This window comes from Plectropomus leopardus, chromosome 24 (genome assembly GCF_026936395.1).
Source record: "Plectropomus leopardus strain MGB_pleo_1.0 chromosome 24, ASM2693639v1, whole genome shotgun sequence".
Classification (NCBI taxonomy): domain Eukaryota; kingdom Metazoa; phylum Chordata; class Actinopteri; order Perciformes; family Serranidae; genus Plectropomus; species Plectropomus leopardus.
In genome coordinates this window covers 16,566,010-16,590,822 of record NC_142199.1, presented here as the reverse complement: position 1 = coordinate 16,590,822, position 24,813 = coordinate 16,566,010, and the positions used below count along the sequence as shown (strand labels likewise).

General features: G+C 40.6%; 1 protein-coding gene across 11 annotated transcripts in view; it reads left to right on the top strand.

Moving 5' to 3' along the window:
- nid2a (nidogen 2a (osteonidogen)) overlaps positions 1–24,813 on the top strand; it is a 68,804-nt gene that overhangs the window by 38,445 nt on the left and 5,546 nt on the right. For 10 of the 11 annotated variants that reach the window (XM_088074762.1, XM_088074756.1, XM_088074763.1 and 7 more), the window contains 24 exons: positions 429–575; positions 7,155–7,283; positions 9,884–10,009; positions 10,369–10,505; positions 10,603–10,708; positions 10,893–11,026; positions 11,126–11,231; positions 12,160–12,293; positions 12,388–12,493; positions 12,683–12,816; positions 12,933–13,038; positions 13,963–14,096; positions 14,203–14,308; positions 14,598–14,731; positions 14,814–14,919; positions 15,655–15,788; positions 15,905–16,010; positions 16,765–16,898; positions 16,992–17,097; positions 18,924–19,053; positions 19,153–19,253; positions 19,375–19,547; positions 21,041–21,170; positions 21,268–21,439. In XM_088074762.1, coding sequence (XP_087930888.1) covers positions 429–575; positions 7,155–7,283; positions 9,884–10,009; positions 10,369–10,505; positions 10,603–10,708; positions 10,893–11,026; positions 11,126–11,231; positions 12,160–12,293; positions 12,388–12,493; positions 12,683–12,816; positions 12,933–13,038; positions 13,963–14,096; positions 14,203–14,308; positions 14,598–14,731; positions 14,814–14,919; positions 15,655–15,788; positions 15,905–16,010; positions 16,765–16,898; positions 16,992–17,097; positions 18,924–19,053; positions 19,153–19,253; positions 19,375–19,547; positions 21,041–21,170; positions 21,268–21,439 — 3,031 coding nt within the window. The remainder of the gene's footprint in view (positions 1–428; positions 576–7,154; positions 7,284–9,883; positions 10,010–10,368; positions 10,506–10,602; positions 10,709–10,892; positions 11,027–11,125; positions 11,232–12,159; positions 12,294–12,387; positions 12,494–12,682; positions 12,817–12,932; positions 13,039–13,962; positions 14,097–14,202; positions 14,309–14,597; positions 14,732–14,813; positions 14,920–15,654; positions 15,789–15,904; positions 16,011–16,764; positions 16,899–16,991; positions 17,098–18,923; positions 19,054–19,152; positions 19,254–19,374; positions 19,548–21,040; positions 21,171–21,267; positions 21,440–24,813) is intronic. The other variant, XM_088074766.1, reaches the window with a different exon arrangement.

Sequence of the window (24,813 nt, the reverse complement as noted above, 5' to 3'; positions counted from 1 at the left end):
GGTTTGAAAGGCATGTTTTTTTTGTTTGTTTTTTTTTTAAATGGCATGCTGAAATTACATTTCAAGAGAGTTTGAATCTGACGTGTTTAAAAATGCTGGGCAAGAAAAAAAAAAATTTGGGTCCCTAAAAAGTCCTTAAAAAGATATTTTGTTCATGAAAATGTGCGGGAACCCTGAATATTTCACATCTTATACAGTATATGATGGTATAAGTGTGCGGTGCTGATAATGAGATTATGCCAATAATATGAAACTTCTGTGGCCCAAATTTGTTTCTCAGACTTTACTCAGACACAGAAAAACCCATTTCTGACTCCATTCTTAGCTACTGTGTGCCAGCAGGTGTTTAGAGTAACACACGATGAAAAAGGCTTTTTTTCCTTTTTTATCCCTCATGACATTTAATCTGTCTCTCCTCTTCTCTGCAGCCGAGCCAACCGGACCGGAGCTGGTCAACCCCTGCTATGCTGGGAACCACGACTGTGACACCACGGCCCAGTGTATCCCACTGGAGGGCCAGGCCTTCCAGTGCCAGTGTGCTACTGGTTACAGAGGGGATGGACGCAACTGTTACGGTATCTTTCTCGCAGCACTTCATATGGGCATGCATGTGCACATAAAGCGTGAACAATGTAACATGCTTTACGGTGTTTCCCTCCATTTTGCTTATTCTAATAGTGTCTCCCTTCCTCACACACCTAAACACATACAGACAGAGTTAAAGACAGTTCAAGGGAGTGTGTCTGTGTTTCATCAACATCTCTACAACCAGTGCAGAGGGGTCAAGTACAGGCGGGATGGAAGGATTCTCCCTTCTCTTCTCTTCTCTTCTCTTCTCTTCTCTTCTCTTCTCTTCTCTTCTCTTCTCTTCTCTTCTCTTCTCTTCTCTTCTCTTCTCTTCTCTTCTCTTCTCTTCTCTTCTCTTCTCTTCTCCTCTCTTCTCTTCTCTTCTCTTCTCTTCTCTTCTCTTCTCTTCTCTTCTCTTCTCTTCTCTTCTCTTCTCTTCTCTTCTCTTCTCTTCTCTTCTCTTCTCTTCTCTTCTCTTCTCTTCTCTTCTCTTCTCTTCTCTTCTCTTCTCTTCTCTTCTCTTCTCTTCTCTTCTCTTCTCTTCTCTTCTCTTCTCTTCTCTTCTCTTCTCTTCTCTTCTCTTCTCTTCTCTTCTCTTCTCTTCTCTTCTCCTCTCCTCTCCTCTCCTCTCTCCACCCTGCCTCTCCCTCCTCCTCCTCTAGTTAACAGGGACTTCCATGGCTTTAAGCTGGTGCGTGGCCTGTTATTAGCCCAGCAGCAGGTCTTTCTCTCCTGCTGACAGCACTAGGAAAGCCCCAGGCTCGTCCTTGGTTCCCATGATTGGGCCTCAGTGTCTCTCTCTGGTCACATATTCTGTGTGTGGTTTTGTCCTGTGTTATTACACAATGCATTTAAGAATGCCATGAAGGGGGGGACGGGAGTGCGCATGCGTGGGATGTAGACGCTCTTAGCCTGTGCTCTCCACCGCAGCTTTTATAAAATTGCTTTACACCTCAGTAAACCCGCTCAGGAGTCGAGATTTTTTGCTTGCGCACCTGTCTCATTTGGTGAACGTTGGAAATCTGAATAATGCCGCCGAAGTCAAGCGCTCCAGCTAAAGGTAAAACCATCGACGGATACATTGGCAATGCTAATGCTAAGCGGAACTAATGCTAGCAATAGCCGTCTCAGCGAGCCTCCTGTTAAAGCTACGGCTAACGCTCCGGATGACAAAACCCAAACCTACGAAATATGCAAGGAAATGTGTAAGGGAATGTCCGAATCAATCTTGGAGAAGCTCGACGAACGTTTTGATGCTTTTGAAACTAAGTTCCAGTCAGTTCTCTCCGTGCAAACTGACCTGCAAAACCGCCTGGTCAGTCAAGAGCAAATGACCAGCGTACTTGAAGAACGTGTAGAAGCGCTGGAAGCAAAGTATGAGGATCTAACCAGGTACGCCAACCAACTCCAAACCAAAGTACTGGACTTAGAGGCTCGTTCTCGCAGACACAATATCAAGATTGTTGGCATAAAAGAAGGCTCAGAAAAAGGAGGGCCAACTGATTTTGTTTCCAGGCTTATTCCTGAATTGCTGGGCAAGCAACACTTTCCACACTCAGTGAAAGTAGATCGTGCACATCGCTCTCTGCAGCCTAAACCAGCAGCGGGTGACAGGCCGCGCACTATCATGTTTCGAATTCACCATTTTCAGGTGAAGGAGATGATATTACGCCTCAGCCGGACGCAGCCGATGGAGTACAACGGAAACAAAGTCCTGATTTTCCCGGACTACACCAACGAAGTGATGAGCCAACGCCGTGCCTTCCGAGACGTGATGCAAGCCCTGAGAAACGGAGGAATTAAGCACTATCTCGCTACCAGCCAAGCTCCATGTGCACTGGCGCGATGAGGACGCACCGGAGATTTTCAACGATCCAGTAGCAGTTAGCGGCTTTAGTGAAGAAACGTAGTGTTTCTATGGGCCGAGTAAGGACGGTAGATGATTGTAATAACTCCTACAGCCTTTTCAAGGTGAGAGTGTTCATTATATCAGGCTAAATACGCCGCACTGTGGACTATCTTTTGAACTGCGTGTCATTGCTTTATAGTTAAGTGACTAATAGTCCAGTTGCATCGCCACTATTGATACATCTTAGCGCAGAATAATTCCCCTTGAAGGCCTACTCTCATTTGTTTTAATTGGTGTTATGCTGCTATATTTTCAAATCAGTGTTTTTGCTGTGGTGGAGGCGCCGTGACTGGGGTTGAGCCTGCTGTATGTCCGGCAGCTCCTGTTTAGATAAAGAGGGGGAACTACGCGTCAGGTTCGGGGGACGCAGACGCTGGGGAGGAGGGTGGTTTTGGGATTGTGTTGTTTATGTTTGTGGCTCAGATGCACATGTTCTATTTTTTTTGTACTGTACTACTACAACAACCAGTTTGGATTATCTGTATGCACACAACTGCTTTATTTTTCTTATCGGCTTTAAATGAGTAGTGCACAAGGTAATATGCAGGTGGGAGGCAGAGACTTACAACTGATTTCATGGAGCGTTAAAGGCTCGGCAGTGCAGTCAAAAGAGGAAAAGTCTTTAAACACTTGAAATCTTTATCTGCAGATATCATTTTCTTACAAGAGACCCATATCAAAACAACAATGCAACACAGGTTAAAGTGCAATTGGATATCTCAAATCTATCAATCACCATTCACTTCACTGCATGCATTAGTGTGGCTATACTATTTAGGAAGACCATCCCATTTCAAGTAACCTCTGTAATCAATGACCCTCACGGTAGATATATAATGGTCTCTGGTACTATAAACTCATTTCCACTGACCCTTCTTAATGTATATGGCCCAAATGGGTATGAGCCCAACTTTTTCAGGAGGGTTTTTGACCTGATTCCAGACAGTAATGACTCAAAACATAATAATTGCGGGGATTTAAATTGCTATCTAGATCCTTTCACTGGATAGACTATCTACGCGACCACCACCAGAAATTGCATCTGTAAGGCTTTTAAAAAATCTGCTAAAAACCAGAAATCTTGTAGACATATGGAGGATTCAGCATCCTACAAGCAGAGAGTACTCGTTTTACTCTCATGTTCACAAATCCTATAGTAGGATTGATTATTTTTTGATCAGCTCTAACCTTATTTCACAAATCACCGATTCTAAATACCATAACATATTGATTTCTGATCACAGTCCATTAACAATAACATTAAATCTCTCCCTCCCCAAACAGGCCTATTCTTGGCGTTTTAACCCAAACCTCCTTAGTGATGACAAATTTGTGGGAAACATAACAGGCAAACTGAAAGATTTCATAGAATTAAATGACAATGGTGAAGTATCTGACTCTACCCTATGGGAAACATTAAAAGTAGTTTTATTGGTGATATAATCTCCTACACTTCAGCCCTTAAGAAAGAAGAGAAAAGCGATTACTTGAAGTTAACAGCACTCTTCCTGCTTTGGAAAGAACATACCAAGTTTCCAAATCACCTGATGACTATAAAGAGATACTAAAGCTTAAATATGAATATAATGGTATTATGAGTGATCAAGTTAACAATTTACTTCTGAAATTAAGGAAGAAACATTTTGAGCTTGGAGATAAACCTAGTAAACTGTTAGCGACAGCTTAAAGGTGCTCAGGCTTGAGAGCGATTCACAGCATTAAATCTAAAACTGGCACTCTCTTAACCAATCCCACTGACATAAACCACCGTTCAGTGAGTTCTATAGTGAACTTTACTCCTCCAAACACAACGCTTCACAGTCCAATCTTAACGATTTCTTTGACTCTCTTCTGTTACCAAGGTTGAGTAAGCGGCTAGGCAATCCCTTGATTCTGAATTTACCCTACAGGAAGTCATCACTGACATAAAGTCATTTCCATCGGGCAAAGCAGGTGGGCCCGATGGCTATAGCTCAGAATTCTATAAGAAATTTTGCGATACCCTTGCACCACTTCTACTCAGAATGATGCACAATTCTAAAAATGAAGGAAAACTGCCAAACACCCTTTCTGAAGCCAACATCTCACTTATTTTAAAAAGGGCAGAGGCAAGCGGATCCTGCTAGTTTAGGCCAATTGCACTTCAAAATTTTTGATCGCAAGGTAATAACTAAAATTTTGGCTACTAGATTGAACAAGCATTTGGCTTCTATCATTCACCCTGACCAGACGGGTTCATTCCCGGCAGACTCTCCTTTTCAATGTCAGCTGCTCAATACTATTTACTCTGATCAAAGTAGCACTAACGGAGCTGCTATTTTGTCTCTCGATGCACATAAAGCCTTTGACCAGGTCGAGTGGCCGTATATGTTTTGAGTCATTGCACAGGTTCGGTTCGGTGGAACCTTTATATCTTAGGTGAAACTGATATATGCAAACCCATCGTGTTCTGTTTTGACAAATGGTGATCGGTCAGCCCGTTCCTTCTACAGCGTTCAGTTCAGCAGGGCTGCCCACTGTCCCAGCCGCCATCGCATTGGAGCCCCTTGCTGCAACAATAAGAGAGCACCCACATGTAAGGGGGCTTCAGGTTGGAGGTGTGGAGACACTTATCAGTTTATATGCTGATGACGTAATATTGTACCTACATAATGCTGAAGAATCCATTCCTCCTTTACTCAGCCTGATCACATCTTTTGGTAAAATATCAGGGTACACCATCAACTGGTCAAAGAGTGAGTTTATGCCTCTCTCTAGTATCTATTCACCAGGTTTTTACAGAATGTTCCATTCAAACTAGTTAATGACCATTTTACCTATCTTGGTTTGACTATACCTAAAAATCCAAAATTGATATTGAATTGAATTTTGCAAATTCATATCTGCATTAAAACAGAATATTGAATGCTGGAAAACTCTACCCTTATCAATGATGGGACATAAACTCAATTAAAATGATCTCTCTTCCCAGATTTTTGTACTTATGCCAAATCTACCCATCTATCTCACAGGGGGCTTTTTTAAGGACCTGGATTCAATTATCCTCTCCTATGTTTGGAATGGCAAGAATGCCAGAATTTCGAAGGTACATTTACAGAAACCCAAGGCAGAAGGAGGTTGGGTCTGCCAGTATTTAAACATTATTATTGGGCTGCCAATGTCAGGCGCTAATATTTTGGCAACAGAGGACCCCAAACATTCAGACACATACAGCCCCATTGTGGCTTAAGATGGAGGCCAACTCTGTAAATGATTCCTCTTTGCCAGCTATGCTATTCTCCAAATTTGAAAAACCAGAGTCCAATAAGAATCTGTGCTTCGTGATAAAGCAGTCTGTAAGAATTTTAAACCAAATTAGGAGCTTTTTGACACTACCAGATACGTCTGTACAAACACCTATATGCTTTAACCATTGTTTTGTGCCTCCTTGGCATGACAGGTCTTACCATGACTGGGGTGAGAAGGGCTTGGTGTCAATCAGTGACCTGTACATTGATAGTAAGTTCAAGCATCATTTAGTCAACTGAAGGAGAAATACAATTTATCTCATTCACATTTCTTTCGGTATCTGCAGGTTAGGCATTACATCCAATCAAAATTGGAAATTTCAAAATCTTCCAATAGAACATGAAATTTACAAGGTCTTTAAGAGCCCTCCTGACTCCAGGCATCTTATTTCTAAAATGGTGCATTTGTTTGATGACTGCATTGCTGCACACTGTGGGGACTAGGGGCGCATGGAGAGAGGAGTTGGGTATAGAACTGTCTGAATCCCTGTGGACTAAATGTCTGTCTAGGATCCGCTCTTGTTCTGTAAACAGCAGACACCAATTAATCCAATTTAAGATTGTCCATCGTCTGCATTATTCCAAAGTCAGATTGCACAGAATTTACCCCTCGGTCTCCCCAGTGTGTGACAGGTGTAATGTTTCAGAAGGTACGTTGTCTCATGCTTTTTGGTCCTGCTCTTCACTGACAAACTTTTGGTCAAAAATATTTGACTGGTACTCCAAAGCTTATAAAAGCCCCCTCCAGCCCGAGCCTGGACTTGTCATCTTTGGCTGCACACAAGCAATGAGAATTGTTCCTGCTGCGATGCGACAACCACTGGAACTGGGACTGATCGTTGCAAAGCGACTAATATTGAAGGAGTGGAAGTCTCCCAATCCTCCTTCCTTCCAATTGTGGGTCATAGACATGTTATCGCTAATACAAATGGAAAAACTCCATACTGGCTCAATGAAGACTTTTACCAGCTTGTGGAACCCTTTTCTTGCCCACCTTGAAAAGGCCAAAATAGGCTAACCGTGCTCCTGTCCCAACAACTTTGTCTTGTGCCTCTCCTCTGTATTGTGCATATGTTTGTAACTGACTGGTGATAGTTTATGCATCTGAGCCCTGTTGTTTTGTTGTGTTTTGTTTTGTTTGTTTAAAAATGAAAAATTTAAATAAAATATTTAAAAAAAAAAAAGAATGCCATGAAGAATCCAGGTGTGGGGGGAGCATGTCATAGTAACACAAACACTCAGGCACACAGTGTAAGTGCAGTAAAAGCTCCAGTAATGACACTTAATCACAGCGTTTACACTCACATGTTGTGAGATTGGGATTCCTGGATTGCAGTCATATGAGTTCACAGAAAAACCGTCTCACTCTCTCTCCTTTTCTCTCACTGCAGATATAGACGAGTGCGCTGAGGGCTTGAGTTCATGTGGTGCACACGCTGAGTGTATGAACTTGGCTGGTAGCCACCGCTGCCAGTGCCAGAGGGGCTACGAGTTTGGCTTTGACGGACGTACATGTGTGGGTGAGTTGCAATGAAAGCTCCTTGAGGCAAATTTGTGATTTGTGATATTGAGCTGTGTAAACAGATGAATTCATAAGCAATAAAACGCATGTTTGGTCACTTTATTGCACATTCTGTTGCTGCTACAGCCTTTTTTGGTCTGGTGTGACCAGAAGCTTGTGGTGGCTTATGTTAGTGGTCAGCTTGAAGGTCAGCTAACTCAACATGCACTGTAACTGACATTGTAGAGTTAGTTTGCTGGTTTGTAAGGCTTTACCCAACTCAGAATTATATCAGCTGAATCAGATTTGACTGTTCAATACAACCATTGATCATTTGTTTTGTTTTTTTTTTCCATATAAAGTTTTGAAGTTTGGGCAGCCTCACTTAGATGTTCAGTGTGATAGTGGCATTCGAGTATTATCGTAAATAAGGTAAAAGCGCTAACATCAGATTGTAAATGTGCAACAACATTTTTTGCTGACACTAAATATCAAACAGAAGTCAGAAATTGTATCATATTAAGTTGCTGTGAGCCGTAAAATAACCACAGAAGAGAGAAGATCATTTTTTTTAAAGTCTCACAGTGCAGAATATTTACTCGTCTGTGCTGCCGCTTCATGTCTAAAGCTGTCTGACTCACACCGCAGCGGTTTCTGGGAACCAAAACGTCCTTAGAAGTACAGGACACTGACTAGGCAAGGCAAGGCAAGGCAAGTTTATTTGTATAGCACATTTCAGCAACAAGGCAATTCAAGGTGCTTCACACAGAACACTGAAATACAACAACAGGGGGAAGGAAACACATTTAAAACATTATGAAAGAAGCATGTAAAAGGTGATTAAAAACAGCAAGTGGGAAACAACAGATAAAACCCAAAAATATAAAAACACATATATTGAAATAAGAGTTGCAGTGCAGAGTTTCGAAGTAAAATATAAAATTTAAAAAGTAAAAAGCCTTTTAGTCAAAGGCAGCAGTGAACAGGTGAGTCTTTAACCTTGACTTAAAAGAACTCAGACTCTCAGCAGACCTGATATTTTCTGGTAGAAAAAAATAACATAAAAACAAAACAACTGCTCAATTTGAAGCCATCTCAGTCAGCTGTACGGTGTCCGACTGATGATTCGGATATCTGACTTTCAAGTGGCAGCCCGACTGATTTGATTACTCGTCTCTGCTTTTACTTCTGTAAAAAAAAACATTTTATTATTTACCATTATACATCCAGTAGATGTTGAGATATTTCACTGAATAAGTGAAAGTTTTGACCGGATGATGGCGTTAATTGGAAAGTCAGGGGATCAGCAAAGTTATTACAATATGTCCTAAGGGGGAAATTAATGTCTCAACCAAATTTCATGGTAAACCATCCAAATCTGAGACTTTTTACAAAAAAAACCCAAAAATGTCTCATAGTGAGATTCATCCTCTGGAGTCTGTTACAGATTTCATGGTCATCCATCCAGAAGTTATCATATTTCAGTCTGGAACAAAGTCCTGGACTGACCAACCAACAAGCCCTATCCCTAGTGCTCTGCAGCTAGAGCGGCAAAAAATTAACCCAGACATTATTTATACTTGCCTGATATTTTGATGTAATCACAGGTGCTGTATTAGTTCTCATTGAGCAACTGTTCAGAAGTTTAAAGTTCACTAAGCAGGATCACCATGTGTTTTATGTTCAACATGTTTCATCACCTGTTAATTATTCTCTGAAAATGAATGACGAGCCCATTGTAGTGGTTTGTCTTTGAGCTGAGCTCAATGACACTCTATAATTTAACAGAAAAACGACATCAACAAAGATATCAGCTGAAGCCACTAAACATAAAGGCTTGACTTCAGAAACACGTCAGCTACTAAACGTGCTGCTTTCTGCTGAGTCCAGCAGTGTCAGCCTATCTTCTGTAGACACTGTAATTGTGATGAAGAGATGCTCTTCGCATGCAAATAAAAATGAACCCTCTGCAAAGATATACTTTATCACAATGGTAACAATGTCATTCTCCCATCTTCATCATTGTCTGTTATATTTGTTGGTCACATAAGAAATGTTTCTGAGTATGTAGTACTGCATGTTCCAAACTGAGCTGAATATCTGGAAGAGATCCACATATTTGTCCAAGCGCAGGCATAACATTTCTTCCACAACAGTAACGCACAGCTGCAAAAGCTACGAAACACAGCGAGAGGGGAGGATGGGCGACAAATGTGAGAACGAGTGGGAATGAGAGGACTAATGTGAGAGGGAGAGGGTGAGATTAGACAAGAGAGGGGGTGAAAGTGAAAGACAAATGGAGCAATGACACAATGTGTGTTTTGCTTTGGAATGTGTGGAGGAGAGGGGTCCTGCCGGTGTGTGTGTCCTCCTTTCACCCATCAGTGTGAACTTTTGATGAACTTCCTTCAAACCCTCCCAACCTCCATGCTCGACAGATACTTTACAAAAGGCCTTGAAATTACACAAAGTAAACACTCCAAAGACACCTCTGAAGTGAATTGTTTCCAGGCAGCAGTCAGATATACATATACAGTATATTTCTTATTCCCAAATTTGATTTTGATTTTACATTTGTTGGTTGTTAATGTTTCCTTGCTCCCTGTTTTTTTTCTTCAGATGTTGATGAATGCAGCTCCTCGCCATGTCACGTCAATGCCAGATGCATCAATGGACTGGGTTCCTTCCAGTGTCAGTGCCAGCCTGGGTTTTATGGTGATGGTTTCTACTGTTCCCAGCAGCAAGGTCAGTAAAATCAACTGAACTGAATTCACAATTAATTGACAAGTTGTCAGCTACGAGAGTAATCACCAAATAAATTTGACAGTCGATTAATCGGTTTCAGTAATATTGTAAGAAAGAAAAAAAGTTCTTTTATTTCATTTTCTTAAATGTAAATAGTTTCGGGTTTCTTTATTCCTTTATGACAGTAATTTAAATATCTTAATACTTTTTTCACTTTCTTTTCTATATTTTGAACCCTCCGTATGAGCATAGGTTTTCCCTTGAAACACTGTCAATAATTTTCGGAAACATTTCAGAATTAAAGTTTGTTTGTAACATAAATAGATATATTAAAATGTTTGTGATGTGGATATCTACAGGACAGACAGTTCGCCCGAGGAGCCAGTGTGAGCAGCACAGAGACAGCCTGCAGAGTGGAGCAGAGCACGGAGGTCGACCGTTAGTCGGAGCCTTCATCCCTCAGTGCGACTCTGACGGACGGTACCGACCACTGCAGGTGGGTGCAGGTGGCACTGACTGATAGAGAGCTAAAGTGTGTGGCTGACTGATGACTTGAATTAAGTAATATAATGATTTGGAATAATGTATTACAGTGCCATGGCTCCACTGGACATTGTTGGTGTGTAGATGAAAGGGGGCAGGAGAGAGCAGGAACCAGGACTCCACCTGGTACAGCACCCAAAGACTGTGACAAACCAGGTGAGAATTACACCCACTGACAAAAACACACACACAGTCTATTATATCAAACGGATCAGAGGGACTGCTGGAAGGCAACGTCTGTGTTTTCAGTGGTGTGAACTCTTTTTCTAGAAGTTGAATCTTTAAGAGAAGAATCACATAAGTGTTTATTTTAATTTTCCTCTGTTTTTTATCTCCTCAGATGAACCAGAGCGTCCTAAAACTCACTGTGAGCACCACAGAGACAGTGTGCAGACCACCAGTCCAGAGGGATATCCTATACTTGGAGCCTATGTACCTGAGTGTGATGAAAATGGACAGTACATACCTTTGCAGGTTTGTCATATACTAACAGTTTGAAAATACTTTATCCACTTCCAGCTATACAATACAGTGTTAGATTATTTATGTTATTGCTGATGTTATTGACTGCAGTGTCACGGCTCCACTGGACATTGTTGGTGTGTGGACAGTAACGGACAGGAGAGAGCAGGAACAAGGACACCACCTGGTACACCACGCACAGACTGTGACAAACCAGGTGAGAAACATGCATTCTTCTTGGAAAATGAAAAAAACAATTTCAGAGAGAAGCAGACAGAAGGATCAGCAATATGATGGTTATATATACAGGATGTCTAACTGACTCAGCAGCCCAAACAGGTCAAAAAGATAAAGATAAAAGCCAAAGCTACAGATTACTGTCTAAAAGTGAACTTTAACAGCGTTCTTTCTTCACTATTATAACCTCTCAAAAGCAAAAAGAGCATGTGTGCATTCAGTAAAATGTCCTGTTACCTTCAGTAGCTAGGGTAGCATTAAATTGCTAATCTATTAAAATAACATGTAATGTTTCATGTGTGTCTTCTTTGAGTCTCCACAGGTAACAAGTATAACTATGACAGCTGTCTCAGGCACAATGTTTAACTAAAACTAACTAGATATCCGCAAAACAAGCCTAAAAAAAAGAAAATCTAAAACAATTGCATGAATGTCATGCAGCGCAGCAGGATGGTTGTTGAACACTGGTTGAAGTAGGTCAATGCTACACTTAATTTCCCTGTTTGTCTATCAGAGGGTCAATTGAAGTTAACACCGCTAGGTATACACTTTCACACCAGAATATTGCATTAACTTTTGATCTGAACTTTTACCCAGTGTTGTATTTCTGGCCATTAAATCACAAAAAAAATGTTCACATATGCAGATGACAAACCCCTGGTGTACCTCATCACCAACAAGAAGAGAGAGGGACACCGCTTTCTACTTTTTGATCATTTGTACAGAAAACTATGCGGTCAAAAGATGTAGGAAAAATGTATATGCTAGAATAAGCTGAACCAACAAGACAAAGAAATCTCACAGTGTATCCTCTGGGAGTCAGCATCAGCGACTGATGACACATTTGTTCCACTGCGCATTCTTTAATATACTTCATTATTATTGTATTTTATCCTTCCTTTTTATAGATGAACCAGAGCGTCCTAAAACTCACTGTGAGCACCACAGAGACAGTGTGCAGACCACCAGTCCAGAGGGATATCCTATAGTTGGAGCCTACGTGCCTCAGTGTGACAGTAATGGACAGTACAGACCATTACAAGTCAGTGTTTTTTATTGGTTTAATCCATAATTTTATTTATTTTCAAAACTTAAAATACATCAATTCATTAATGTATTAATAATTATTTTTTTAGTGCCATGGCTCCACTGGACATTGTTGGTGTGTAGATGAAAGGGGGCAGGAGAGAGCAGGAACCAGGACTCCACCTGGCACACAACCTAAAGACTGTGATAAACCAGGTGAGATCTCTTGGAAAAGCTTGCGCACACAGCATGTATGCTTAAGGCTGAATTTGAGGAAACTCTGGTTTAGCGTCTTTATCTTTTAATCCTTTCTCCCACCTTTCTCCTAATCACAAGCACTGTCTTGTTGTCGTGGCCCATTTCTGTTATCTGTCAAAGACTTTTTTGTTATGCTTTCCTCCCTAGATGAGCCAGAGCGTCCTAAAACTCACTGTGAGCACCACAGAGACAGTGTGCAGACCACCAGTCCAGAGGGATATCCTATACTTGGAGCCTATGTACCTCAGTGTGATGAAAATGGACAGTACAGACCACTGCAGGTCAGCATCTAATGGCAGATCCGCTAATTTGGAGGCAGAATAACTGATATTGTTTTTGAATTTTATTTAATATAATAGTAGGACTGCATATAATCAGTGAAATGTGTATTTTTCAGTGTCATGGCTCTACTGGACACTGCTGGTGTGTCAACAGTAGGGGACAGGAAAGAGCAGGAACCAGGACATCGCCTGGTGCCCCACCAACAGACTGTGACAAACCAGGTGAGAAACATAAACCAGACAGACCTCTCTCTCTGTGAAGCTTCCCATGAGTGCTTCAGACTGTTTGGTTATGTGCATTAACAGTACCAGCGTGAGCAGGTGTATTATGTCATGGCTCTCCAGGGCTTTCTTGCTAAACATTGACCTGTGAACCCACTAATTCCTCAACTGAATGACAAGTCAAACAGACAGCACGTTTACGTGAGTGTATGTCTAACCTTGTAAGTGGTGCACTGTTGAGGTCATTGGGTCATAGCCTTGGAATGCCTGGAAAAACAGGTGATATCACTGCAAGGCTGTGTGCGTTGGGAAGTTAAAAGTACCTGATGGCATAGTGAAATAGTTATGTCGAGCTAAAAAACAATGAGAGAAAAAGAAAAAGTACCTTTAAATTTATATATACTCTTACAACTGGCAAAGTGTTTTTTTTTCTTTGATAAACTAAAAGATAACACAAGAATGTACAAGCTGAATAGATTTTACGACCTTTAGCTCTTTGACTTTGACTTGTCAGTGAGAAAATAAACAGTCATCCCTTAAAAGTACATTAGTTACTGGTAACACAAACAAAACCAAGTCTACACATCCAGCATTAACATTAGGTCGTAGCCGGTGAAGTAAAGGATAATTCTATAATAATACAAACTTCTAACTTGATAAAGGCTCATTTTTGAATGTGTTAAAACATGTACATTTGTATTCGTTTATAGTTTTATTGACATGTATTTTTTATGTTAGACTTTTATTCTTGTTGTTATAATTATTACATATGGAGAATAACATAGACTACCTTCACATCAATAACTTCTAAATATTTTCTTGTGTTACTCAATCTATTTTGGAATAATAGGAGGATTCTGTCATTATACAGGCTCTAAAAGAAGTTGCATATGATCCTGCTATTGTCAATAATAATCTCCTCAGATGAACCAGAGCGTCCTAAAACTCACTGTGAGCACCACAGAGACAGCGTACAGACCACCACTCCAGAGGGATATCCTTTACTTGGAGCCTATGTACCTCAGTGTGATGAAAATGGACAGTACACATCCCAACAGGTCAGCATATGGTGATAGATTCATAGTTTTACATGCAAATTCCATGTAACTTTGAGTAATATAAAGAAATGTAACCATCATTTCATATCAATCATTGTTGCTCCAGTGTCATGGCTCCACTGGATACTGTTGGTGTGTGAATGAAAGAGGGCAGGAGAGAGCAGGAACCAGGACTCCTCCTGGTACAGCACCCAAAGACTGTGACAAACCAGGTAACGGAATAGCCTTTTCTCTCTGTGCCATTCATGCTCCAAAAAACAAAATACACTGAAGTATGATCTTAGTGTATCTGCTCAGCAGAATTAGGGCTTTGTTTTGAAATAGGGTTTTTTAGTTGCGTGTCAGCTACTAGCTCTGAGGAATATCATCAACCTCATAAAGTATATAAAAACACCATATATGGACATGTAACAAGATTAAAATTTGATTTTATTGGAGGGGGGGCTCTAAGGTATTTGCACTCTGGTGTGAATTTAATATTACTTAATCTGAAATCCTCAGATGAACCAGATCGTCCTAAAACCTACTGTGAGCAGCACAGAGACAGCGTACAGACCACCAGTCCAGAGGGATATCCTATACCAGGAGTGTTTGTACCTCAGTGTGATTCAAATGGACAATACACACCTCAACAGGTGAGATTTCATTTTATTGCATAGAAACACATTTCCTGTGTTTGTACCCTGTCATCACGATGACTGTTGTTGTGTTTTTCAGTGTCACGGTTCCACTGGACATTGTTGGTGTGTGGACAGTAACGGACAGGAAAGAGCAGGATCCAGGACACCACCTGGTACAGCACCTGTAGACTGTGACAAACCAGGTGAGACAGCAGTTGCATACACATGCTCAAGTATTGAGTGTGAAGCTGAATGAATGAAGGAGATGGATGATAGTAGACAATCTATAGCGGCAGAGTGTCTGCAAGTCCTGAAAAAGTGTCTTAAATTTAGTCATTTAAATATTGGGCCTTAAATGTCATTAAATAGTCTTACACTTACATGCATACATCTGGAGACTCCGTGGCGTAAATTCAAACATTGTGCAGCAGAATGAGCTTTAGGGACTTTAGAGAATACTTTGGAGGACAGTCAGAAGGGATTTTCAGTAGTCCATGTGGGATATGAGGAGATCTTGAACAAGTTAGGAGCAGCAGGAAGATTTGGGGTTTGTATTAGTGTGCTCAGTACTGAAACATGTTGTACCCCAGTGTAGAAGATGTGATAAAAACAGGAACTTAATGCAGAGCCCTCAATAAGTGCAGCCAGTCAGGCGGGCCTCAGTATGCCCTAAACCTCTTATAAGCCTTTAAAAGTAGAAATCTTGTAAAAAAAAGTAGGTGAGGCACTGAGGAAAGAGCAAAAACAAAACATGCTTTCAGATAATCTTCCTGCATATTTACTTTGAAGATATTGCTTTTTAAAAGATAACATCTTGAATTATTATTTCCTAAATATTGTAACTGAGGAGCTCCAGAAAGCCTATGAGAAAACATATAGACTACCCTCTGTTTTGCTAGTAACACGTGTTTCCTGATAATATCAATCTTTTTATCCAGGTGAGCCAGAGCGTCCTAAAACTCACTGTGAGCACCACAGAGACAGTGTACGGACCACCAGTCCAGAGGGATATCCAATAGTTGGAGCTCATGTACCTCAGTGTGATGAAAATGGACAGTACAGACCACTGCAGGTGAACAGTTTCTGACTTAAATTTCACTGCTTTACTTGTGACTTTTATATTATTTAGAGTCATTTGGAATAGAACAGTAGACATAACCGCTAAAATATCTTAAATTATTGCTTCAGTGTCATGGCTCCACTGGACATTGTTGGTGTGTGGACAGTACGGGACAGGAGAGACCAGGAACCAGGACACTACCTGGTACACAACCCAAAGACTGTGACAAACCAGGTGAGACCAAAAATCCAAACTCTCAGCGCGAAGATGTGCATCAAGTTGTAACATCTCAACAAAGTGTGAAGGTGCAGGATCAGAAGACATCATTTCTAGAATTAAAAACTTTCTGTAGCACTGTGGATGAGTTGGAGTGGTTGATGAAAACACTTTCTGTAGATTCATAATAGTTGATATGACATATTAAGAGAGCTTGGACAAGCCTCTGATTAGAGTCAAATATTGTATAGTGCAAACCCACAAAATATCCATCATAATTGTAACATGTTGTGGGTACATCAGGGATTGTATAAAGACTGCAGTCTGCAGGAGAGTTATGACGATACCGTCAACATGGATGGAAAGGTTTTTGGGGTGATGACAAAAGCTGCCACTATATACATGTCACCTGCCACCAGATCAGCCAACAGCTAACTTCAGTTGCAAAAGCCTGGTTTCAACCAGGTGTGTGCTGTCGCTCTGCATTTTTATTACACAATATAAAGATTTCTAATACCTTGCACTAAAATGTTAAGATTTGGATCTGAATCGAACAACAACACTACTAAATACCCATATACACAGGTTTTCAGCTGAAAAGGTTGTTTGGGGTTTAGTTACAAGTTAACGAGGAACCATTGTGATCCAACAGGCCAGTCTCTGAAACATTACTGACTCAGTAAAACATAATAACTCACCCGGGCTGATGTGGCACTTCAGATTTGCTAGAAACAATTTGGGTATTACTTATAAACTTGTAAATGTTTTCCAGATGAACCAGAGCGTCCTAAAACTCACTGTGAGCACCACAGAGACAGTGTGCAGACCACCAGTCCAGAGGGCTATCCTATAGTCGGAGCTCATGTACCTCAGTGTGATGCAGAAGGACAGTACCTACCTCGACAGGTAAAAGTGGGATTTATCTGCAGACAGAGAGTTTGTCTTCTTATTAATATTATTATTGTTATGGATAATATTGTTTTTATTTATATATTTCAGTGTCACGGTTCCACTGGTCATTGTTGGTGTGTGGACAGTAACGGACAGGAGAGAGCAGGAACCAGGACTCCACCTGGAACACCATCTGTTGACTGTGACAGACCAGGTGAGACTATAATTACTGCTTTAGACAGTTTCATTAATCTTGATTTATTTAGTATTTGTAGATTGAGAGATATATTTCAGATTAAAAGAAAATGTTTCGGGGGGGTTTTCTGGCTGAGATTAGATAAGATGGAGTGGTCGTGATTTTCTCTTCTGAAAAAGAATATTTACTTAAAGACATTTTTCAGCAAAGACAAGGATGCAAGGATGAAGTTCATATAATGTCCGATCCAACTGGTTTGGACATTTGCGCTCCCATACAGCTTCTCCTTGTATTGGCTAGATGATTTCAGGTTTACAGTGCATGTGTGAAAGCAGCTTCACATGGGTAGGCGAAAGAAGAGTGTAAAACTTGATTGAAAATCCACAAGGTAATGTCCTCATGGAAATTAACAATTTAAACTGATAAACATCCCTTGATTGTTTGCCTCTCTCTCTCTGGTCCTGTGATCGCCTCTCGCTCTCTCACTCACACTCTAATGTACACACACATGCTAAGGTACACACACAGGCCTTTCTATAAATCCAGCTCTTGCTATAAATTCCATTTATGACCATCCAAACATCTGAAGTGGTCATTTCGTGGTAAGATGAGCAGCCGGCTGTTGCCAGGCGACCAAAACAAAAACAGGACGGGCCGCTTGACCAGCTGAGTGACAAAACAGTGTTACACCCTCCCTGCAGATGCTGCACACACAAACACATGCTTGTAGATCTGTATGTTTGCTCAGCCTCAAACGTATCTGAACTCATAACTTTGTTACTGCGCTGCTTCCTCTTCAGTTGCACTCATTCACACCTGGAAGCTGCACAGCACAACCACAGTCTTTTTTTTTGGTTGCTGCTACGGAGTCTAACTGAGGGATTCCTCTGTGATGGTTCATGATGAGGAACGCAAGATTTCCTGCCCATTTTAAATTTGGGATTCATATCCTCTGCCCCAAATCAGGACTTAAGAAGCATTATTTGTGTGGATGTAACCTCATTTGACAATTTCAGTCAGATTCTTGAATTACATTTGTACCAAATGTGGAAGTTTATGTGATGCTGGCATCAAACACCTATATTAAACTCTTTCTGTGTGCCCACAAAAGTAACACAACTCATTGCCATCACTCAGCCTAAAGACTGAAATATCATTGATTTAGTGAACAAACCAGATGCTGTCGATTTCTGGGAAGAGACACATGAACCACTAAATTTAGTTGGTCCTGTGGTTAAACAGTAAATAGAAGCAAAACTAAGTGATTCATAAGACTGGACTGCAGCCTGCTAACCGCCCTCTACTATAAATCCTTCTGGAAAAACTTACCAAGACATCAGTCTAATAGTTTAGTTAGTCTTCTTCTCTCTTAACCTCTCTGATCTCTCACTACAGAGCTATTCTCTTCTCACCCTCCTTTCAAATATTATCCTAATCTCCTTCTCAGCCCAGCAACTGCAGTCTCACATTATAAATTTACAGAGTGAGAGGGAGGCCAGTATAAACATTAGTGGAAGCCTAAAGTGGTTTCAGATTTAGTTTTAAAGCTCTCCTGTAAAGAGAGTTATTAAAGAGCTTTTACATGGTAAACAATATTGACAAAAGCAAGATGTGTGTATGTGTGTGTGCCTCTTTAAACACGGGGCCTCCTCGCACCATCAATCAAGCACTCCACCTATCACTGTGATGTAAACTCGACTTAGAAAACACCCAAAGAATATAATTAAATAAGGACAAATTACAATAGAATGGGAGCTGAAATGTAATTTTAAAACCCTGTTGTATTATATTTAACTTTTAAAACGCTAACAGTGTTGGGTGTGTTTGATTTGTGTCCCCCTCAGTCCCTGTTCCTCCAACCCAGCGCCCTGAGAGTGTGTGTGAGCGATGGAGGACCAGTTTGATTGAGCACTATGGTGGAAAACCAGAGCCACAACAATACGTGCCCCAGTGTGAGCCAGATGGACAATTCAGGTACACACACACACACACACACACACACACACAAACAAACAAACAAACAGTAGTTGTTTTTAAATGACAAATTACTTGAGTAGGTGAATTGTCTCTCAGTCCGGTCCAGTGTTATGGAGAGACCACTTACTGCTGGTGTGTGGACCAGGACGGGCGGGAGGTTCCTGGTACCCGATCACATGATGTCGTCAAACCTGCATGTAAGTATATTTTCACTTCATGTTATTTGGTCAGTATTATGTGTGACTGTACTGTTTTGTTCCGGTGTTAACGCCACAGATCATGGCTGAGGCTTTTTTAACACATCCAATCTTCTCCCAGGTCTTCCCTCTGTGGCCCCGCCCACTATGCACCCATTGCCCCGCCCAGATGTGACCCCTCCGACACACACTGACATCACACTGCTGTACGCTCAGGGACAGAAAATCGGAGCGTTGCCTCTCAACGGGACCCGACTGGATGCAACCCGGTCCAAAACACTACTGACTCTACATGTGAGAGATGAATTAATAGATACACACTTACTCAATTATTTATTTTCTTAGTTCATTCTAATGCACATGGATAATTCTTTTGCTTCTTTGACTATTTAACAAGATGTTTAAAGTTGAAAAAAGACAAATATGTTTAAAGGATATAAAAGGTTAAAAAATGAACTCAACATTATTACCTATTTTGAAAGCCAGTCATCTCTGCAATAACATAGAACAACTGTGTTATTGACCTAATGCGTTTTAACAGCAAACAAGTGCTCAGACTCCTGTCTACACCATAAGTGGGAATGTGCTGCATTGGTGGATATCTTCTGCTTGTAACCACCTTGTACATACATTATAGCAAATATTGGACCCATTTTACAATATTACACATTGTAGTGGTAAAGATATTTTATGCGGGATATTCCTAAAAATTGTATAGACTCATACAGAAGTAATACCTCTCAATCATCACTTATGACTCACTGTCAGTGTGTGGTGGTGTATTTAATTACAGAGACTCTGCCCTTTGCCTGTATTTTCTTCTTATTATCTGTGTTCTTAATGTTTATGGGCGTGTACCCCCGAAGAGGTCAGGCAAGGTCGGGGCTTTATAAGGAAGTAGTGACCGATACCAGGCAGTTAACAGCATGTAGTTAACAGACAAGAAAAGAAATGCAAATACAGTGAGGCGAAGCGCCGAACAAGAGTGAATCTGGTGAATCTGGGATTGGCTTTTTTTTTTTTTTTTAATTTTGTGGGTAAGAGTTATTACAAACAGTAACCATTAATCTTGCCTACTTTAAGGACTGTCAGAGCTGAAATAGCAGAGAGAGCTTGTTCTGCAACAGAACAGCAGCTGCTAGTTGAGCTAGTTATTAACTATATAACATTGTGCCAAATATCGTGTTTTAATTTGGGATCAACACTCACTATAAATGTAATAGTAAGAGTAAGAGTAATAGGAGGTTAAAAGACAAAACCAGAAATAGAACAAACAAAGGAGTGAGCAGCACAGGTCAGTACTGATGTGGCTGTGATGATGTTAACATATCTCATTATGTTAATACTGTCTATGCTGTCTATCAGTTCATTCGGTCAGATAGATCTTTATTTCAAACATGACAAATAAACTAAGAGAACAAAATAAAATATATGCAAGAAAAACAACACCAGAATGCCCGTCAGACATATTCAGTACTCAAACTGAAGTATTTCATTAGCCCATTTTATTCAGTTTTAGAAAATAAAAGTTAATTTTAAACATGAATATTCCCAATTTCTGCCCCAATATTCACCATACACACCTTGATCTAATCAAAAAAGAATTAAGACAAAAACAAGAACAGATCAATTTGAATAAACAAATACGCACACACAAGTCACACTATCAAAAGCAACCTACCTATCTTGCATCATTTCTTAAAGTGCCTGTTTCCCTTTCTGTTTCTGCCATCTCATATCCCCGCAGTTTATTGTTTTTAAATATGTGTTCATTTGTGTGTGTCCAGGGTTCCATAGTTGTTGGCATAGCCTATGACTGCAAAGAGAACAAAGTCTATTGGACAGATTTATCTGCAAGAACAATCAACAGAGCGTCAATGGCGGCTGGTGCCGAGCCAGAGATTCTTATCAACACAAGTAAGAACTCACACTTTCGCTCTGTCATTTCTATGATAGAAGTTTTACGTTTTGAAAATTCTCCAAATGTTTTCTGTGGTCTCCCTGCTCTGCGTAGATCTGGTCAGTCCAGAGGGTTTGGCGGTGGACGTCAAACGTAGGTTGATGTTCTGGGTGGATTCAAACCCCGACATCATTGAAAGCGCCAACCTGGATGGCAGCGGGAGGAAGACGCTGTTCGACACAGACTTGGTCAACCCTCGAGCCATTATAGTGGTCTCCTCCATCGGGTAAAGACGGCTTCTCTTTCTGTCTTTTTTTGTTTTGTGTCCTGAAATTTCACAATCTCATTATCCAGGCATGAAGAAAGTCATGGAATAAGTAAAAGTCATGGAATTTTGTTGTGTGTAATGAAATAGTTACAGTAATCTTCAGAAGATAGCCTTCCACTTAATGTAGTAAACCGTCAAATTTTGTTTTGCAAGTATGGTGTTTACATAAGGTAGGTTTAATATATGACTTAGGGCTGCACAATATGTGGTTTCAGCATCAACACTGTAATGTGTAGTAGTCGCATCAAAAAACGTGTCATGTCACGTGAGGCTGATTTTTATGGCCGAGCTTTACCCTTTAAGACGAGGGTACGTGTAAATGTGACGTAGTGTCACGGCATTGTTATGAGAGAAGAGACTCCAGTGTAACTTGGTCAGCAAGTACCGTAGACACAATGAAGTGCAGGCTGATACAGAATGGAAATTTTACCATTTTTCCTTGAAAAGTCACGGAAAATTTTTTAAATTTTGTCCATAAAAATGTGTAGGAACCCTGTAGAGTGCAAAAAAAAAATCACTCAAGCCATTTAACTTTTAAAACCTGCCACTTCTAAAGTCTCAAGACAGTTTAGTCTGGATTTGCAAACATGTACAAATCTCCTCCCTGAGCAGGAAACAAACAAGCACCCACACACTTTCTTCACGATCAAGTGTAACATCCTGGAGGTGCTCCGCTGAGGCAGAATGAGATTCAGCTCTCGCTGTATACAGAGGGATGTTGTATCAGGAGAGGGCACAGATGGTTTTCAGCACATTAGCACGACCATGGCAAACACGTTTTAGTCCTCAGACAACCTGTGAGTCAACAAGGCCTGTGTCTAATTCATTAGTACAGTGCAGATTATTTTTAAGTCGTTGTGCAGAGAGGATTCCTGTAGAGTGTGGTTTCTCAACATGACTTCATCAGTATGAGACACACACTCGCAGGAGAATCGATAGGAGTCTCCCTTTTGTAACGCTTGTTTGATAATTCTGTCATATCAGTGACTTTTAGTGCTTTTACTGACAGTGTTGTACTAAAGTGAGCCAAGAAAACTGCACTGGATTTACTGATGCTATTAATCTTGGATAGTCACACTTAACACACACAGACACACACACACACATGCATGCATTGACAGCATGAGGCCGTCATCGGTCAGCTTGCCAGAGAAAAACATCTGCTTTACATCATTGAAGCTAATCACATAATCAACAGTTATATGTGTGTGTGTTAACGTGGCTGATACAAATGATTAAACGTAGCAGCAATAACTTGAATCATAAAACCTCAAATGTGTGTTTCACGTTACTGGTTTAACAGCTTAAAGTTTATTTTCTGACTGAAGGCCAAGTATGTGTGTGTATATACGTATATATTTGTGTGTGTGTTCTGACAGAAAGCCAAGTCCTAAAGGTAATTACTGCTTCACACGGGTACACTTATGATGAAGCATGTGCTCTGTGATTTCTGAGCCTGCACATGTTAGCCTTACACACGCACACACATGCACACACATAGACATAACCACACACAGCGAAGCAGACACGCTGAAATTACACACTCACACATTATAAAAGCATGCACACGTGTATGAGTGTCTCATACACCAACATCTGCTCCGCCATACGTTCATCACATTGATTAAGGTACACACTCATAAACACATGGTGTGTGTGTGTGTGTAAGCTGATTGCTCATGTGGTGTGTATTACCTGTAGGTCCCAGTGGACTGCCCACATGTGCGCCATCATCTACAGACGAAAATGGCGTCATAAGCAGCCCACACACGCTTTGCCTAAAGCTCCGCTGAACAAAGATTTGGCGCGTTTGAAATGTTGCAAAGAATAAAATATGATCTGATTCATCACAGAAACACAACCATCAGAAACATGAGGAGCTTGTTTCTGTTTGCAGTAGCCAGTGTGGTCCATATTTTCTGATGTGTACATGTGAAACAGAAAATGCACTGGGAGAGCAGGGGTCAAAGGTCGCACGTTGCTCGGAGTAACCTGACCATGACCTCATCAGCATGAGGCAGCTGGTCCCTTGAGTCCTGTGCCCTTGTGCCTTTATATACCCGCTTGTGTGTGTGTGTGTGTGTGTGTGTGTGTGTGTTTTCCTCTTGTCTCCTTATATTAGCCAGATCCCAGCGCTCAGTACCAAAACAAGTCCATGCAAAAACACACAGCTGCAGAAATATGCATACTTGTCCAAGCTGTCAGCACAATGCCAGTCCAGCCCCGATAAAGATGAATAATTTAGTCAAAAATTCTATAATCCCTCTCTCCTCAGGGCTCAACAATAAAGACTGACCAGGGCAAGTAAAAAACACTACGCTGGGCTAGGAAATCTAGCAACTCACTTGCCAAATTGGTGAAGTCGTAAAAAAAGAATTAAACACATTGGGCCTCATGCAGCAAGATTCTCTTAAAGTTCTCTTATATTTTCTCTTAATTTTCACTGAGGAGAAAATGGAAGAGAACTCAGTTACAGATGCACCAAACACTCTTTACCATCCAAATCTGCTCTGAACAGGCATGCTCAATGATGAATCCTACTTCATCATAGGTCACCTATTGTCATAGGTAATAAACCCTAAAAACTATATAAGGGCAGGTTTTGTGCCGTGTGCAAAGACTGGAGACATGACACCAAAAAAGGCTTTAAGAAGAAGAAGAATTTCTGTGGTAGTGAAATTGACGCACATTTAAATACTTAAAGTAAATATGATTTCAGTGAAATATACTGATGTATTAAAAGTAAAAATACACGTGCAAAAATAAATATAATAAATCAAAATAATTTAAGGGAAAAGCATCAAGTCCTCATATATGCAGTACGTATGAGAAGATGCAACCATGAAATGTTTATTTGTATGAAAAATGACTTACATCCACAATGATAGAAATAATTGCCAATTAATTTTCTCATAATCAACTAATAGTTTCAGCTGCTCTTGTATACTTTCATATGGTTTGTGCGCAAAAATCTGAATTGGTAAAGTAGTTGTAGAATAATAGTCGTGGATTCAGAAAGATTTCCCTCTGAAGTGTAGTGGAGTAGAAATTGGCACAAGATTAAAATACTCAAGTGACATAAAGGTTCCTCAGATTTGTACTTAAGTACAGTACTTGAGTAAATGTACTGAGTGATATTCCAGCACTGGTCAGCAGAGTGACGCACAGTAACTGAAATTACAGTAATTGGGATCAACAGGGTTGGTTTCCCAGAGGCACATCTCTGTTGTTGTTGCCATTATTTGAAAATTGCTGATGCATAAAACAATTTGTACAGGGGCTAGTAAAAATTGATTTGGGACAAGTAGATTTCTGACTTACCTGCCTGACCG